Source organism: Medicago truncatula, chromosome 5 (assembly GCF_003473485.1).
Source record: "Medicago truncatula cultivar Jemalong A17 chromosome 5, MtrunA17r5.0-ANR, whole genome shotgun sequence".
NCBI lineage: Eukaryota > Viridiplantae > Streptophyta > Magnoliopsida > Fabales > Fabaceae > Medicago > Medicago truncatula.
Window position 1 is genome coordinate 35,457,256 of NC_053046.1, and position 19,155 is coordinate 35,476,410.

General features: G+C 31.8%; 1 protein-coding gene across 1 annotated transcript; it reads right to left on the minus strand.

Moving 5' to 3' along the window:
* Positions 1 to 2,087: 2,087 nt before the first annotated feature.
* On the minus strand, positions 2,088 to 3,935 carry LOC11431667 (organic cation/carnitine transporter 3). Its single transcript, XM_003616372.2, has one exon. It carries the CDS (start codon positions 3,917 to 3,919, stop codon positions 2,348 to 2,350), a length of 1,572 nt encoding a protein of 523 aa, XP_003616420.1. The 5' UTR covers positions 3,920 to 3,935; the 3' UTR covers positions 2,088 to 2,347.
* Positions 3,936 to 19,155: the final 15,220 nt, after the last annotated feature.

Genomic DNA, 19,155 nt, shown 5'->3' on the forward strand with positions numbered 1-19,155 from the left:
ACCCCATACACTGCAAAATATACGGTCTTTACTGCTACTACGTGCATTCTCTTTAGATTCCAACACAAGCTTTTTACGTACGACTTCCTCAGTAAGTAACTCAAGTGGCTATAATTAACAAGTTGCAATTCATATTTGTATATTTTCAAAGAGACAAGAAAAAACCACTTTTGAAAATGGTTATGAAATTGGATATGGAAGAAGGTTGCCGGACACCAAAACACAGCGGTTGTCGGATACCACCCGCAACGATATGTCCCTCGGCACCGAAAAAGAAGCCGGTGGTTTATTCAACGAAGAAGAAGGTCCCACCGAAGGATGGTTACTTCAATCCCCCTGATTTGGAGCTGATTTTTAGAGTTTTGCCTATAAGGGAAAGGGAATCTAAGTTTTAACTCTATAGTCTATACTTGTGAAATAGCGTTTTTCTTTTTCAATTGTAGTTTTAGAACTTCAAAAATTTAGCTTACTCCATAAAATTTTACTTGCTCTCATATGTAATTGAATTGAAGTATGAAGGTATCTTTATATTCTGTTTTTGAGTTTTCTTTTTCATCATTGAAAAAAAAAGCGTGGTAGTGTGGTTGTATATTTGTATTTATACACGTTTATTTGATTGATATTTACCACAACAATTATAAACCAATAATTTTTGCTTTAATTCATTGCATTATTTGAACTGTTGTTCATGTAATAATCATAATTATATGATTTTAATATGTAATTATATGTGTCGGTATCACACGTCCGCATATGATATTGATATTTGCTGGACACTGGATATTTAATTTGAAAATGTCGGTTTTATATAGGTTGCGATAGGCAATCAAGTTCTTCTATCTATGATGAACGAATTGGGTTATTAGAGTGTCACTTGAGTAATATCAATGATTGATATTATATTTCGATTAGTAAGTGATCATGATTTTGTTGACCAGCTATAACTATGACTAAGAATCCTAATTATTGAATTTGGCCTACTTTAGAGGATCCTAATTGGCCTATTAAAAGTGAGCAAATTGCTTTAGAGAATAAAAGAAGTAATCATAAGTTTCTAACCATTGATGAATATGTCAAAGTTTGATATTTTAGTGTATTTTTTTTATAAAATTTATGGCTATGCACTATTGAAGAATACTTCCTCCATTCTTTTTTAAGTGTCAATTTTGCAGAAAATTTTTGTTTCTATTTAACTGTCACTTTCAAAGTTCAATGCAACGTTAAATGTTGTTTTACCAATATTATCCTTAGTTATTTATTGCGGAGAGAGAAATATATGAAATGAGATATTAAATGAATAAGGTCATTATAGTAAAAATATAGCTTATTGTATCAAAAGTAGTATCAATTGTTGATTGTCTTGGTTTGTCTAAAATGTCAAAATATGACAATTAAAAAGGAACAGAGGTAGTATATTTTAGTGTAATCATAAGTAAACTATATAGCACACTGACATTTAAGATTGAGGATGTGTTTAGTATCTGACAAGTTTTAATGTCCGATACTATACTTATATGATGCCATCACATGTGATTACATTCAATCACTTCTATGTCTGACATGTTGTAATGTCTATATATGTACTTCATAGATAGTAACTAAGGTAATTTACTTGATTATTTCGTCAAAATAAAAAATAAAAAAAGGTTTACTTGATTGAATTTAGTGTAGGGGATTTAATTTGTATATACTCAATCAGTGTATAACTGTCCTCATCATGTAAATTTGTAGAGATATTTAGGAGCATAATACAGTGGTCTTACCTTATGATAATGTATGCATAAAACAGGATTTCACATTGTCAGTGAACAAACTGCTACTTTCTGTGATTGACATTATTGTTTTACTCAAACCAAATGTAATCTTGTGTTGTTGACCTTGTATTACTTTTTAATTTCTTCCTTTTAATATATTTCATATACTCTCACATTACCGATATCCCATAACGATATCTAAATTTACAAAATTTTAATCAAATTCGTCACTCTGTTGATATTTGTACGGACTAGAATGATGATTAATTTAAAACTAAATGAAAAAAATTATGAATATATTTGATAACAGATATCCAAACAAGGAGACTTGATTAACATTCTACAATTAAGAGTGTCACAATCAGGAAATTTGCAGTCAAATTGCATTTACCTATTGGCTTATGGTAGTATTGTACAGATCCATTAATGGAATGCACAATATATAGAACTTAAAATGTATCATTATTAACCATACTTGACAAGAAAAAAGTACATTGATTGAACACTACTAAATTTAACCAAGAAAAAAAAAAACTACAACCTTAGAACTAATTGGTTTGAATGAAAATGAACGCCTCTTACAAGAAAACATTTTATGTTTTTTCTTGATTCATGGTATCACATAGAGCTATTTCTTTCTTCTCTTGCCGATCCATTGTATCACAAAGAACAATCCCTTCGGTCTCTGGCAAACACAACAATGTGAAATTGGACAACATGATAACAACTCCAAACACACCATAAGAGAAAATATTATTTTTCCTCCCAGCAGATATCAAAAAGGGACAGAATATGCAACCGAACACAATCGCTTGTCTCACCAACGAAGTTGTTGTGTTCCTCACACATGTCGGAAACAACTCTATAATGTATATTAGAAACACATTATAAGCCGTACAAGCGCCGAAAAACGCAACCATTGCTAACACCACTTTAACTGTTGGTACTCTATTCTCAACAACAGCACACATCACACAACAAATTCCACCTAAGATTGAGAAAACAAGAATTGAAGGTTTTCTTCTATAGTTTTCCAAGAAATATGTTGCTACACATGAGGGTATTTCCATTGAAGCACTAAAAACCACAGCCAAATAAATATTGAATCCCAAATTTCCAACTGCTAGTGGCATACCAAGATAAACCATTCCAATTCCAATTCCAAGAATCATAACAGCTATTATTCTTATAAGAGCCCATCTTTTATGAATCAATTCACCTATTGAAGAGTAATGTTGAAAAATTGTAACCTTTTCTTTTGTGGGTGGTTTTGGTAAACTCGAACCTAGATTAGTGTTATCATCATCATCAACACTTTCTTTTGATAAAACTCTTTTGAGCCTTTTTATAATTTCTTTCTCTCGACCTTGCATAATAAGCCACCTTGGCGACTCAGTAACGAAGAAATAAGCAATGACAGAGTAACATATAGCAGGGATTGACGACCAAAGGTAGAGAGATTTCCAAGAAGAGTTTCGGTTAATATAAGCGAAACCAGGTAAACACATGTATCCCATTGTGAAAGTAAAATACTCAAGAATTCCAACCCTAAATCGCCATTCTGCGTTAACTTTCTCGGTAAGCAAAACAAGAACACACGTGGCAATGGATGAACGCCAGAAACCGATCAAGAATTTCAAGGCAGAGTAAATCCAAACATTAGTGGAAAAGATTATCAGAATGGAAGTTATTGACATCAGAACACAAGAAAAGAATAACATGTTTTTTCGACCAAAAGATGAATCAGCTAATGCTGCAAGAAAGGAAAAGCCAAAAAAACAACCTATGAAGAAAGAAGATTGTGGTAAACCTGTGATGAATGTGCTAGCACATTCAAGATTCCAATGAGAAATGATTGTGTTTGAAGGGTGTGTGTCCCAAGACCAAGAAGATCTTGAGAGTTTGCAAATATCAGAGGACGAAGTACATGATGAATTTGTGTTTGTGTTTGTGCAGTGCCATTTTGGGTAATTATCAGTGTAAATGCTTATGAATGACTGTTGTGCATCAAAGAACATAGCAAATGCTACAAGAACAGCTTGAAAGAAATCCATCCAACCAAAATTTGATAAACTTTTTTCTATTATTTCATCCCATGACATCGGTGTCTTTTCCTCCTCAATTGAATGAGATTCCGATACAGTGATTTGTGCTGAACCCTCCATTGCTATTGTGTGTGTGTTTTTTTTTTTGTTGAGGAAATTGCTATTGTGTGTTTTTGTTGTTGTTGTGATGTTTGAGGTTATATCGTACAGGAATACATGTTTTTTTGTTATATATTTAAATTTTAGAAGAGATGAATTCCACAAAAATGGGAAGAATATCCGGCATTTGATACTAATACTATGAGCATGCAGAAATAAGCAATTTTCTAAAAAAGGAATAAGGAAATTGTAGTTACTCATACCAAAAAATGAATTTTAGTGACCATAAATAACAAATTTTCTTAAAAAAAAAAGGCTTAATTACCTTTTTGATCCTCTAACTATTTAATTGGTGTTGGATTGGTGTTGGATTGGCCCTCTAACTAAAAATTGATTTATTTCGATCCTCTAAGTTTCTCACCGTTACTACATTTAGTCCTTTCAAATAAACGTTAGGGTTTGTGTTATGTGGGTACCTGACCTCATGTTTCACACATACATATGAACCATAACAGTTACCAATAATATCAGTCACTATTTAATCATAATATCTTAACAAGGCATAGAACCAAAATGATATTAATAAATAAAGTTAGAGGACCCACATAACACAAACTCTAACGTTTATTTGAATAAAACCAACAGAAATGACTAAATGTAATAACAATGAGAAACTTAGAGGACCGAAATAATTAAATCAATTTTTAGTTAGAGGACCAATTCAATACCAATTAAATAGTTGGAGGACCAAAAATATAATTTAGCCAATTATAAAATTGTGTAGCTAGAGTCTTGCTAAGTTTTTTGTTTTTTTTTATTTAAAAAAGAGGCTTGTTAAGTTAGGATTCTCTCCTTCTCAAGATAAAATAAAATTAGGATCCTCTCAATTTCTCTAAATCTATATCTCAAATAAATGGAAGATTTTATTTAGAAACATAGACACAAAATCTCTTCTCTTATTGTTAAAAAAAAAAAAGATTTTATTTAGAAACACTATCAAAAAAAAAAAGTTTAACCCCTAAAGCATCCCCAACCATAATTTTAACCTAAATTTTTCCCTCCCTTTCCAACGAAATAAATTCCTACAGTTGATTTTCACATCCCTTTGTAAAGCATTAAATGCTTATGAATCCCATATTTAGTTTAAATCCTCAAGCATCCCCAATCTTAATTTTAACCTAAATTTTTCTCACTCTTTCCAACGCAATAAATTTCCACGATTGACTTTTTCATATCTTTGTCACGCAATAAATGCTTATAAACCCCCATAATTAGGTTTGTCCTTCTCATTTAAATTAGATTACCCTAATTTTTTTCCCTCCTTTTACCACACATTTAATGCTCACATTTTACATTCTCATACCATTGTCACGCATTAAATCTCTTATTACTAAAGCTTAACCCCTCAAGCATCCCCTAACCTTAATTTTAACCTAAATTTTTTCCTCCCTTTTCAACGCAATAAATTTCCACAGTTGACTTTCTCATCCCTTTGTAACGCAATAAATGCTTCTAAACCTTCATAATTAGCTTAACCCCTCAAGCATCCTCAATCTTAATTTTAACCTAAATTTTTCTCTTCCTTTTCAATGCAATAAATTCTCACAGTTGACTTTCTCATCCCTTTATCACGCAATAAATGTTTCTAAACCCCCATGATTAGGTTTGTCCTTCTCATTTAAAGGAGATTCCCCTAATTTTTTCACTCCCTTTACCACGCATTTAATGTTCACATTTGACCTTCTCATACCATTGTCACGCATTAAATTTCTTATCGCTTATTATTAAAGCTTAATCTCTCAAGCATCCGCCAACTCTAATTTTAACCTAAATTTTTTCCTCCCTTTCCACGTAATAAATTACCACAGTTGACTTTCTCATCCCTTTGTCACGCAATAAATGCTTCTAAACTCCCATAATTAACTTAACCCCTCAAGCATCCCAATCTTAATTTTAACCTAAATTTTTCTCTCTCTTTCCAACGCAATAAATTCCACATTTGAGTTTATTATCCCTGTCATGCAATAAATGCTTCTAAACCCCCATATTTAGGTTTGCCCTTCTCATTTAAAGGAGATTCCCCTAATTTTTTCACTCCCTTTACCATGCATTTATTGCTCACATTTGACCTTCTCATCCCTTTGTAACGCAATAAATGCTTCTAAACCTTCATAATTAGTTTAACCCCTCAAGCATCCTCAATCTTAATTTTAACCTAAATTTTTCTCTTCCTTTCCAACGCAATAAATTCTCACAGTTGACTTTCTCATCCCTTTATCACGCAATAAATGTTTTTAAACCCCCATAATTAAGTTTGTCCTTCTCATTTAAAGGAGATTCCCCTAATTTTTTCCCTCCCTTTACCACGCATTTAATGCTCACATTTGACCTTCTCATACAATTGTCACGCATTAAATCACTTATCGCTTATTATTAAAGCTTAACCTCTCAAGCATCCGCCAACTCTAATTTTAACCTAAATTTTTTCCTCCCTTTCCAACGTAATAAATTACCACATTTGACTTTCTCATCCCTTTGTCACGCAATAAATGCTTCTAAACTCTCATAATTAACTTAACCCTTCAAACATCCTCAATCTTAATTTTAACCTAAATTTTTCTCTCCCTTTCCAACGCAATAAATTCCACATTTGAGTTTATTATCCCTGTCAAGCAATAAATGCTTCTAAACCAACATATTTAGGTTTGCCCTTCTCATTTAAAGGAGATTTCCCTAATTTTTTCCCCCCCTTTACCATGCATTTATGCCTCACATTTGACATTCTCATACCATTGTCACGCATTAAATCTCTTATCTCTTATTATTAAAGCTTAACCCCTCAAGCATCCCCCAACCCTAATTTTAACCTAAATTTTTCCCTCCCTTTCCAACGCAATAAATTCCCACAATTGATTTTCTCATCCCTTTGTAACGCAATAATTGCTTCTAAACCCCCATAATTATCTTAACCCTCAAGCATCCTCAATCCTAATTCTAACCTAAATTTTTCTCTCCCTTTCTACCGCAATAAATTCCCCAATCCTTGGTTGATGCAGCCAACGATCACTGAGCAAACAGTTCTAAGCTAAGTAGAAAAGAAAAACCAGTTTGGCAGAAGATAGTGAAATCATAATCTATAATCAGATGACATATTTAAGAAAGTAATAGTCTACCAAATTGAGAAGACTAAACTCAAAGATAGATGCACTAATACATTTTCAGTACTTCTTAAGTCCTCTTTAAGGTGTCATGTTTTTTACTTATAGTTGAGAAGACTCTTTTCTTTTCCCACCCTTCTCTCTTCTCGTATACCCAATTCGAATTATAAAATCCGAAAAAATGGAGGGTTTCTTCGGATATTTTAACGTGTTTGGAAGGTTTACCGAGCGTTTTAACTCTTTTTGTATTATAAAATTCGAAAGCGCATGAAAAACTAATAGGATGCAAAAAGTAACAGTCAATTTAAAATCCTGTACTTAAAAATTTGGGCATCCCATTTTTCATTTATTTATTTTTCATTACTATACCTTATGTAACAGAGACTGCATTGGATATGGAAAGGATGTATTAAATTGAAATACTTTTGTCTATGCTTGGGTTAGAAATTTGGATCTCAACATTTCCAAAACCAAATATCCGTGAATGGCTTTACTGTAAAACAAGTTGTATTGTACAAATGTAAAATAAGTTACATATAACATGATAACTTCTCCTAAACAAAGAAAAATAAGCTAAATATAAGATTTTTTTTCCTTCCATTTCTAGAATTCATCTTTTTTAAGGTAAGGTAGTTTAGATCATAGTGAGTTTCTTCTTTTTTCCATTAGAGAACAAAGAAAAAACACGGGAAGAAGAACAATTGGTCGTAGCAAGGTTGATCATTGGAGACTTGAAGATTAAAGTCATTTGATGTTACACCATCTCTTTTACGTCTCATTGTGTTGGGATTAGGTGTAGTAAGCTATGATTCCAATGTAAATATTTGATTTGAATGGCTATATATAAATTTTGTTTTATTAGATTGATGTTTCTATTCTCATACTTAATGATTCGCTCAATGACCCCAAAATGAGCCAGGAGCAAAAATATTCACATAATCCGACTTAAAAGTAGAGATAAAAAATAGTGACGGAAAATATTTAAAGGGCAAAAAATTGACAAAATTTTTTAGAGACACGAAAAGAGAAATTTGAAATTTTTTAAAGGGATATAGACCAAATACAAAATAGTGTTATTGTCCTATTTATGTATCGATCAATTAATTAAAATCCAAAATTTTGTGTGTTGATATAACTGCACAGAAAAATATGGGTACAACCAAACCCATTAATCTAAATTATTCCCGCCAAAACCAAATATGTGGCCTAGATTTGAAACACAACACAAAACTTTTCTAGTACCCTTTTGATCAATTTGGAAACAACTAGAATCAAGCAGAATCTTGTCTTCAACACTTTGGGTCCCACACCCCATACACTGCTATCGAAACACGGTTGTTTTGCCACGTGGATTCTCTTTAGATTCCAACACAAGCTTTTTACGCGGTTTTTTCTACGACTTCCTCAGCAAGGAACTCCTAAACCGTGTACCTATAAATAACAAGTTACAAACTCAAACTTTTATTTCAAAGAGACAAGAAAAAAACACTTTGAAAAATGGTTATGAAATTGAAGATTGAAGAAGGTTGTCGGACACCAAAACACAGCGGTTGTCGGATACCGCCCTCGACGATGTGTCCCTCTGCACCGAAAAAGAAGCCGGTGGTTTATTCATCGAAGAAGAATGTCCCACCAAAGGATGGTTACTTCAATCACCCTGATTTGGAGCTGATTTTTAGAGTTTTGCCTATAAGGGAAAGGAAATCTAAGTTCTAACTCTATACTTATCAAATAGCGTTTTTCTTTTTAAATTGTAGGTTTTAGAACTCCACAAATTAAACTTGCTTAATTTCTCTCATGTAATTGAAGTATGAAATGGTATCTTTATATTCTGTTTTCTTTTTCGTTGACAAGAGAAGCGTGGTAGGTGTGGATTGTATATTTGTACTTATACAAGTTTATTTGATTGGTATTTACCACAACAATTATAAACTATATATTTTTCATTTTGCTTTAATTCATTGCATTATCTAAGCAGAATTTGGTTTGTACCAAAAAATAAAACAGTATTTAGGAGCAATGCAATGGGCTGGTATAGATCATGGCTCAAATTCGAAAAGCTTCTATTAGAAGGTTTCACAACACATGCTAAATAGGTAACTAAATAACCTAAAAGATTCTGTTAAACAACATAGCTCCTAATACAAAATAAGTCTCGTATCATCATCAATCAAATTATACTTTCATTTTAACTCTAAAACATTTTTGACCTTATTGCCAATTTTTTTTTTTTTACCCCCTATGAGAATTATAAACCAAAATGATCCACTTTCAATGTGTTTTTTTTTGTTTTGTTTTGTCATGTAGTGCTCATTACAGGCAAATGAAATGGTTGTAATGGCAGAATCCGCCACGTGTAATGCTGTCATTTGTTGGCTTTTTTTTTTTTTTTTTTGCAATTATTGATTACCGCAAGATGCATGGTTCGATTCCCACTAGGAGCTAGTTGGTTTTTTTTGCAATTATTGATTACCGCAAGATGCATGGTTCAATTCGCACTAAGGAGCTAAATTGAATTGAAATTTTCTCAATTTTCACTCCCAATTATCAGTTTCAGGTGGACATGTGGCGCGCTTGTATTGGTTGTTTGACTGACGCCGCAAAAGTCATTATCGTCATTCCATCTTGCGGTAATCAATAATTGCAAAAGAAAACAACAAATCATAGCGTGACACGTGGCGGATTCTGCCATCACATCCATTTCATTTGGCTGTAATGAGCACTACATGACAAAACAAAAAGAAAAAAAAAAACACAATGAAAGTGGGTCATTTTGGTTAATAATTCTCATAGAGGGTAAAAAAAAAATGGCAATAAGGTCAGAAAAAAAAAAATCACGAAAAGTCAAAATAAATTCATATCAATATCCGGACTCCAGAGGACACAATATCCTCCCAAAACTTAATAATTTAAAAGGACAATATCCAATTTAAGACTATTTGAATGTCACAGTTTCATATCGCATTTCTTATTTCCACTTCCACGAAGAACATTGTTAACATTGAATTATCGTCAACATCAATATGTTTTGAGGAATGATATATGTGCAACTAATATTAGACAACTTTGGTGACAACCACTTTTCTCCTATTGTGATTGGACAAAAACAATGAAGAGAAAAAGAAGAAGAGAGAGAATAAAAAGAGAAATGATATTTGAACATCCACTTTGTGACAATTTTCTCTCTCATACTCCCATTATTTTTTACTTTATCTCTCTGTTGCATTGGTTTTCGTGCAAATACCTACTTTTCCTTTGTAAATTATGGTTGTCTCAAAATTTGTCAACCAAATGGTTGTTCAAATAACACTCCTCGAATAAAAACAAATGTGAGTATTAGAGAAAAGATTGTTTCAAAAGTTGTTAAAAATTTGTTGTACAAATATCATTTCTCTACGTTTTAATCCTCTCCGCATTCGAATATTGATCTTCAAAAAAACTCTCGACTCTTTTTTTCATTTCCACGTCTTCCACTATTACCGCTAAACTCAAAATTTCGTTACCTCTTCTTCTTTTTCCTTTATACCCATGAAAATATTTTAAATTTGTCTTCCTCCTTCTTGTTTAAAAAAAAAAATAAAAAATCTAACTCTTGCCCTTTAATGAATTAAAATGATAAATGATGAAGATGTATTTGAACATGAATTTGTCATAAGTTTTTTTTCTTCTTCATAATATCGATTTTCTCTTAATTTAACCCCTTTGATTTACCCTTCAAACCAATCTCCCACAATTACCTTCACTTGACTAAACTTATAAACCTAAATGGACCAACATCAAGAGTTTGTCAAACAAAAAACGAAAAAATGATTAATAAGGTTAAAGGTTACAAATTTTCCATGGACATAAGAGATCAAATCAAACCAACTAATGTCATAATCAACTGGGAGGAGCAACCAAAATGAGTAACCATCATAGAGAGGAGCAACAACTATAAAGAGAGAAATCATCATAGCGAAAAACCAAATTATACCAAAAGAGAGGAGCAGCCAAACAAAAAAGTCACAAAGATAGTGGCAATCAAACAAAAGAACAACTAAGGAGAATACCATTCAAACATAAGAAACCAATAGGGATAAAATCAATCGAACAAAAAAAACCAATAGGGAAGAGAATAACCAACCAGGAGAAATAACAAGGGATGATAAATCAAATAGAAGAAACCAATAGGGAAAGAAGCAATCGAACATAAGAAGCCAATAGGAACGAGAACAAGAAAAAAAAATTTAACCAATAGGAAGAAGAACTACTACAAAAAATGTATTTTTTCCGTCGGCTAAAATTTGTATGTTCCAACGGTTTTAGCCGCTACTATGCACAATTCTCGCATTTTAAAAACTGCTGAAACAATCAAGTAGATGAACCAATATATCAACAAAGAGAGGTCAAAGAAGAATCAATCAAGTAGATGAATCATCATACTAGTCGTGAGAGACACAAACAAAAATTCAAATATGTTTTCGATGAGAACTTTACACATTGGGAACACCAAAATAGGTGTTCTAGACAACCCAAAATCCATCATAGTCCAGGACCCAACAACTAGGCCCAATTCACTTTGGACCCATTACGTTTTTCACCCCCTCCCATCACAAGGAGGTGTGTTCGAAGCAAACATGGAGCGATGATTCAAACACTAAATCGTAACCGCTCCCATCATAACCATTATGTAACGCTCGATGGTTACAGATCCCACCATCCATTAACGTCGATCAACGATTCTCATCCATAAATAAGTGGCAACCTCCACCTCCACTAAATAAGGAGACTTAAAAATATCCCCAGGTACGCATTATTCTACCTCTTAACTTCTTTCTTGCTCAATCATTGACTTGAGCATCAGAGTGCCTACAAATACATTTTGCATGGTAACCACAACCTAGTAGTCCGCTCTGTCTCATGGAGCTTAAATCTAACACACATATTAGATTCTCATGCAATTGCTCAAATAATGTTTGGGAAAAAGTAGACTCATGGATAGGTGTAACAATGACCTTAAATATTGAAGGAGAGTTGCACTTATTTCATGAAAATGGTGAAAGAGAAGATGTTATGATTCAAAATAGCATATGAGAAAATACATTTGGCATAACATAATTGGTTTAGGTAAATGGACATGTGACTAGTGATCCTAAAATCAAGGATGCTTAGATTGTGCATAAATAGAAAAATGATAAATAATAATGGGTATGAAGAAAATTGATGAATTTTTCTCTCTCTCCATTTAGTACTCTCTAGAAGAGTAATGACTTAAGTCTTTGACTTAGTCTTCTTTTATATTTCCCTTTCTTTTTATCTTTTAAGAACACCAACTCTAATTAGGTTCTCATCTATCAATTTTATCTTTGAATTAATAATCAACTTAGAACTATTAATATTTTACATTCACAATTTAAGAACCCTTACAAAAGAATTCATAAAAAATGGAAATGCTTGATTCGGTTATCCCCTTTATGGTGTTTATGGTTGATGAGGAACCAAATATTGCTTAAGGGTGTTGTGGGGGACATATCGGTTGTTCTAGATATCATTAAAATTTTATATTGGTCTTGGTTTGTAGCTGATGTAAGCCATCGTATTCAAGTTGGGTGGTTAAAATGGAGAAGAGCCTCAGGTGTTTTGTGCGATAAGAAAGTACCACTTAAGTTGAAAGGAAAGTTCAATCGGACAGCAGTCCGGCCGACGTTGTTGTATGGTACGGAGTGTTGGGCGGTTAAGAGTCAATATGAGAATCAAGTAAGTGTAGCAGAGATGAGGATGTTGCATTGGATGAGTGGTAAGACTAGACAGGATTAGGAATGACACCATTAGAGAGAGAGAGAGAGAGAGTGGGGGTAGCACCTATAATAGAAAAGTTGGTAGAAAATAGGCTTAGATGGTTTGGGCATGTAGAGAGAAGACCTGCAGATGTCGTGGTAAGAAGAGGAGAGTCAAGTTAAAAGAGGTAGAGGAAGACCTAGGAAAACTATTAGAGAAACCATTAGAAAGGATTTAGAGGTCAATGAGTTGGATCCAAATTTGGTGTATGATAGAACACTATGACGTCATTCGATCCATGTAGCCAACCTCACTTAGTGAGATAAGGCTTAGTTGTTGTTGTTGGTTGGTTTGTAGCTGGAGCTAGAGTTAAAGTTGTTTCAATATTTTACAATGAGATTGAATACCCCTTATACTCCCATCAAGTCATCTGCTTACAAAAAATGATTAAAACTATATGAAAATACATAATTAATCATAAGTGGTTACTATATTAACCATAAAGTTTATACTTGACGGTGATCGACAATCTTGAAATTAATCACATGTTAGATTTCAGAATCTAATATAGGTATTAGGAAATGAACATAAATATAACATAGAAATTAAAATAGATATTCACATTCACCAACAAGAACATAAACACAAGGTTATCATAGCTTTTTATGAATAGATGCGATGCAATCTATACTAATGTTGCTCTAAGTTCAACAATGACACAAAAAATTATAACAAACCTGGGTTTTAAAATCAAATTACAATTATAATAATAAAATATCCCTAAAAAAAATTATAATAATAAAATACAACTTGTGCCCATGTATTTCCCAACTTTATATTTTCTTTCGCTCGTTTCCTCCACACCTTGTTCCTTGAGTAATTTTTTTTTTTAATCGGTAAATATTATTAATGACGAGGAGCGCAAGATGCACTAATTAACCCGCATATCTAATTCTCATTCACTCATTTAACACTTTATTTTTTCTTTATCTCACTCTTTGCACTACATCATTAATATATCACATTAATCACATCATTTTCTCTATTTCTTTCTCCTAAGATGTCAATTGAGTTTTGAATGTCTATCAAATATTTTCATTGCTCATTTCATATAAGTTCCCCGTGTACGATCTCTTCTCGTGAACCAAAATTATTGACTGGTGCTCCTATAGAAAAACAATATGATGGTGAAATATACAGAAGCCAAATAAAAAGGGGAAACACTAGCATACCAATAATGGTATCCGTACATTTTTTGCATTTGAATAATGTTATCCGTACACTATAATAATTTGTAAATTTGCACGTACCCTAAAAATAATAATATTTGCCACACCTCTAGCATCTTCATTTCTTTTCATAAGAGAGAAAAGTTATAGTTATGGATCAAATCAATTGGAACTAGCAAATGCAAAGGGAGTAGATTTGGAGGGTTAAAATCAAGCAATTAAAACTTGGGATCAAAATCAAATTATGAAACGTGTGATATGAGGCTTAAATTGAGCAATTGAAACTGAGGAGACTAAAATTGAACAATGGTGTGGAATTTGGGGTCAAAGTTGTATTTAAGTCTTTTTTTTCTTTTTATTATAAATAAATGTTAATCATTATGATAACATTTTTTTTTCATTTGTAGAATTTGAAAAAAAATATTATATATTGTTCAGGATTTGAATCTCAGACGTTGTATGTATATATTATGTATTGTCCGTACCGACCGAACTAAGCTCATTAAGACACTTCTTACTCTTTTAATACTCGCCCAAAAGAGAAGAAAAAGAATATGACTAAGAAGAATAACAAAAATGTATTCCTCTTTTTTGTCAAAAAAAAAAAGTATTCCTTTTATGTATTATTTAAAGTAATTTTACAGAGAAAAAAAAATAGCGCTTAAAAAAATACAGTCAAACCCCATATTTTTATCATATTTATTATTTCTCAATGTATCAAATATCTATTTTATTTATTATCCATTTGCAATTATCTTTCTCATTAGTTAATTTCTTTTTCAATCATGCCCTAAATATTTTTTAAGTAAACTAATATTTTGACCCTTGAAAATTGGTAGAATAATTTAGTTTTCTTTAACGAAATAATGGCTTTTTTAGGGGGAATAGATGGCTATTTTTTACTGATTTAATATCTTGGTTGTATATCTTAAAAATAAAATAAAATAAAAATATCAGTTAAAAATCTTGATAGTATATATCTAGTTGTCCTTTAAAAAAAATAGTATATCATGTTGTGTCTATTTTACTGTTGATTGTGTTCTAATTGGTTGTTGTTTTGCTCTTCTTTCTTTTCTGTTTGTTTTCTACCATGTAACAGTTCGAGAACCCTTTTGTACTATCACTCTTTTAATAAATTTCATTTTGCCATAAAAAAAAAAAAAAAAAAAAACAAGCGATTTCCTTTTAATTTCAAACTTTATTGAATTATTAGTTAATTAGTGACAGATGTGTAAGATAAATAAGAATTATTCTGTAACTTTTTTTTTTTGAAGGAATTATGATTTAACTATGTATCCAACAATAATGATTGTTTTTTGAAACGATCTATAACAATTTTTCCTATTAAACATCAACTGAAATATAACAAATGGAGTATAATATGACATAAGATGCATACATGGATATATAATGGCATATTAGGAAGAGTTGAGCTCTTTGAAGAGATGTTTATATTAATGAAAAAAAAAGTTGAAATCAAATGGAACGAATTAGTTTCATAATAAGAACGTGCAACATATTAACATTATTAAATCATCGATATATTTTGGTAGAACTAGCTCATTTTATGAAGTATTAAAGCAGCAGCAGATTACAGATCGTCGTGTAAAATTAACCAAACAATACCAAGACCAAAAAAGTAAAAGAAAACACAATCTTAATTCCCCTTTTTTTTTGTCAAAAGTTTAATTTCCTTTATTTTACTTTGATACAATATTCTGTTCTTTAAAATATGAAGAATATAAAGCATATCCTTCATTATTAACCACTTTTGGACGTACCAAGTGGAACTGATATCATCCAACAGTGCTTTTATTACCAATGATTTTCCTTCATTATTGACCACCTTTGGACGTGTCGATGACACCAGTTATTCTTTGTAGTAATGAGATTACACAAATTTAACCAGAGGTCTTGAATTTGAATCTCTTAAAGACATTTTTTCCGGTCCACGTGATCATATCCGAGGACCGAGTGTGACTAAGACAGTTATGACTTATGAACCCTCGATCCTCGGTTTACAACAAAAGAAGCAGTGTAACTGATGTTCATATACACTTGCATCAAATAGGAACCAGCACATACGCCACTTGGTTAAGTACTAGATTTACCAGCACACACAAGTATCAAAATCAAAATGACTGACATGAGCAACAAATATTGCATAATGCATATGACAGAAGACACACATCATGTAAAAGTTAAAACGGGTCATGTCCAAACATCTGAGATATCTTTATATATAGTAAGAGATTTATTTTCTTCAGTACTCAAGAATAAAACGAAGATCGAAATCTAGATTCTAAAGAAAAAGATAAAGGAGAAAAATAATCATGTGACCCCAAATATCCAAGAAGTAAACTAAAGCATATTTAATGATTCATGATAGTACACAAAAGTTCCACCATGGTACAGACATAGCTGATGAGTTACACAGGGTAGTGTGTCTTGCAGTACATACAAATGCCTGACCATCAGGGATTACAGTTCATTATCAGATACACCATTGACATCATTATTATTTACACTAACTAAAGAATGCTTTTGAGCTTTATTTATGAGTTAATTAACTATATTCATGAATTACCATGACTAGGTTTAATTAGCATTTACTACTACCTATGAAGCACGGATACGGACACGGATACCGGACACGACACAGACATTGACACACCAGACATTGACACACCGACACAGTTAATAATTTAAGAAAATCATAAAATTCAGTGTAATTATGTTTGTCGTGTCGAACAACACACAACAAGTGTCCGACAGAGGGACACGGCTTATTCGAAGAGTGTCCGTACTTCATAGACTACTATCTAACTAAAATTGAGAATACAAAGTAATTGAAAAATGATTTAACTTGTAATTAGATTAGATGATATGCAAAATATCATGATTTTTAAAAAAATATCTGGGAGGAGACATCAAGATCACAATGTAACTAAAAAGATTATATACTTGACGACAACTCTCCACAATATGAAGGACCATAAACATCAATCTATTATGATTTTTTCACCTCAATATATCAATCTATTATGAAAACAAATTAAAATAGAAATAATTATGTGACCTCACCTTTAATTTTTGCTCCAAGCTGACATATTTCATGTGCACTGAAAATCCTTCAGATCAAGAACCTTGTAGCAGCATTAGTCATTAATTGCAGCTGCAGCATCATCAGGATTCTCATATGTCAAAGGGCTAATCTATTTGAAACAATCAAAACAAATTAAACCCTTCAAAATCTTGTGAATCCTGATGATGCTCCACCGGCAATCAACGACTGGTATCATCATCAGATCTCTCCACGATTATCATGCTAGGTCACCATTCATGCTATATAAGACAAGATCAAACAAGATCGGGGAAAAAAACGAAGAGGAAGGTGAAGAGAAAAAGGTAATTAGGTAGTGAAACCCTAACCCTAATAGTTCTCTCATCAATAAACTTTTCTTACAAAAAAAAAATTTAAAACCTAAAGCATGTAAGGATAGAAAAGAATTGCTAAAAAACATGAAAGGAAAAAATTATAAAAAGAGAAAATGATAAATTAGAGAGAAGAAGGGTTGAGAGATGTGAGTGGTATGAAGAAGGTTGAAAAATGATGTATATATAGATGTAGAAACGAGATGAGTGTGTGGTTGTTAGTAATAATAAGTGAAGATCGACATTGGTTGGTGCTTAAAGATCTGCCAGTAAGAGAGAGAGGAACAGTTACACATCGTAATCCTAGGTACCAAAAACAACCTTAAACTTAAAACCTGTCTGACCCAGATCTGATACCTCAGATGGAAGAGAATAATAGTATCACATGATGTGTGAGATTTGGGTAAACAAAAGTTACCTATTTTAAGGAAATGGGTTGGCGTTTAGAATTGGAGAATGTATATTGCGTTCTCAATAAGCATTTTCAAAGGGTAACTGACAGACAAAGACAGACAGGCACTCTAACTAGGGTTTCAAACTCAACTCCCAACTTTATTGTAATTTGATTGGTTAGTTTTGTAGTTTACTTGTTTACCCCTCTATTAACCTTTTATGGACTCTTTTATGTTTCAATATTATTGTACTTTTAAAGGTTAATGGAGCATGGATAGTCTCATTCTACATTTGTTAATTGGTTGGGTTATCCTCTCTATGCTTGTCGACCATTTAATTAGTTAATACTTTTTTTTTACCATAGATCATCAATTTAATCTCTAAATTATCACTCTCATTTTAATTTACTCCTTAAATAAATTATATAAATCTAGTAATAAATAGTTTTTAGATAAAATATGTTAATTTAGTCTTTATTATCTTATGAAACCACATAATTTGGGAAATGTTAAAGAGTGCCCTTAAAGAATTGGTTAAGAGGATAAAATTAGAAATATTGTACTCCCTCAATCTGATATTATGTGACCTAGTTGACTCTGTCGTGTATGTCAATGTACAATTTTAAACTTAAATATATTTAATAATCTATTTGAAAAAATTATAAAAATTTAATATTTTGAAAAATATTCATCGCGACACGAATCTAACAACATCTTATATGTTATATTTTGTCTTTATATATTAGTAGAAAAATAAGGTCAAAACATGTTATATGAACAATACACATTTTAAAATTAGGTCATATAAAATGGGACGGAAAAAATATATTTGAAAATTGTGAAAAGTGTTGAATTTGAGATTTTAAAAGTTAAAATATTGTTGAATTCCATGCACACTTACTAATTTTGGTTTCCTTCTTAGCATAACCCATATAATTTGGATTCCAAATTAAAAATGAGTGATAGTTTAAGAATACATTGATGGTTAATTTATTTCTTTTTAATGATAAATTAAATTAATCTCGATTATTGATGTGTGTTAACGTTCTACATTTTTTTTTTTATAAACTAGAGTATCATGTGGAATTGTTCCCAAAAAAACACAACCAAAGCACAAAAATAGCAAAGTAGCAAAGATGTACATGATTACAAATTCCTTTGGTCCTTCAAAAAAAATTCCTTTGGCATCACCATTAGAGAGAGCGTCAATGAACCAAAAGAAAAAGTATTTGGCACTATACGACCAATCAAGTAGTCTCACAAAAGATAACTTCTCAAATCATCAC

Excerpts from the sequence above, each read along its gene's own strand:
- LOC11431667 (XM_003616372.2), bottom strand. The coding sequence starts at position 3,919 with ATGGAGGGTTCAGCACAAATCACTGTATCGGAATCTCATTCAATTGAG.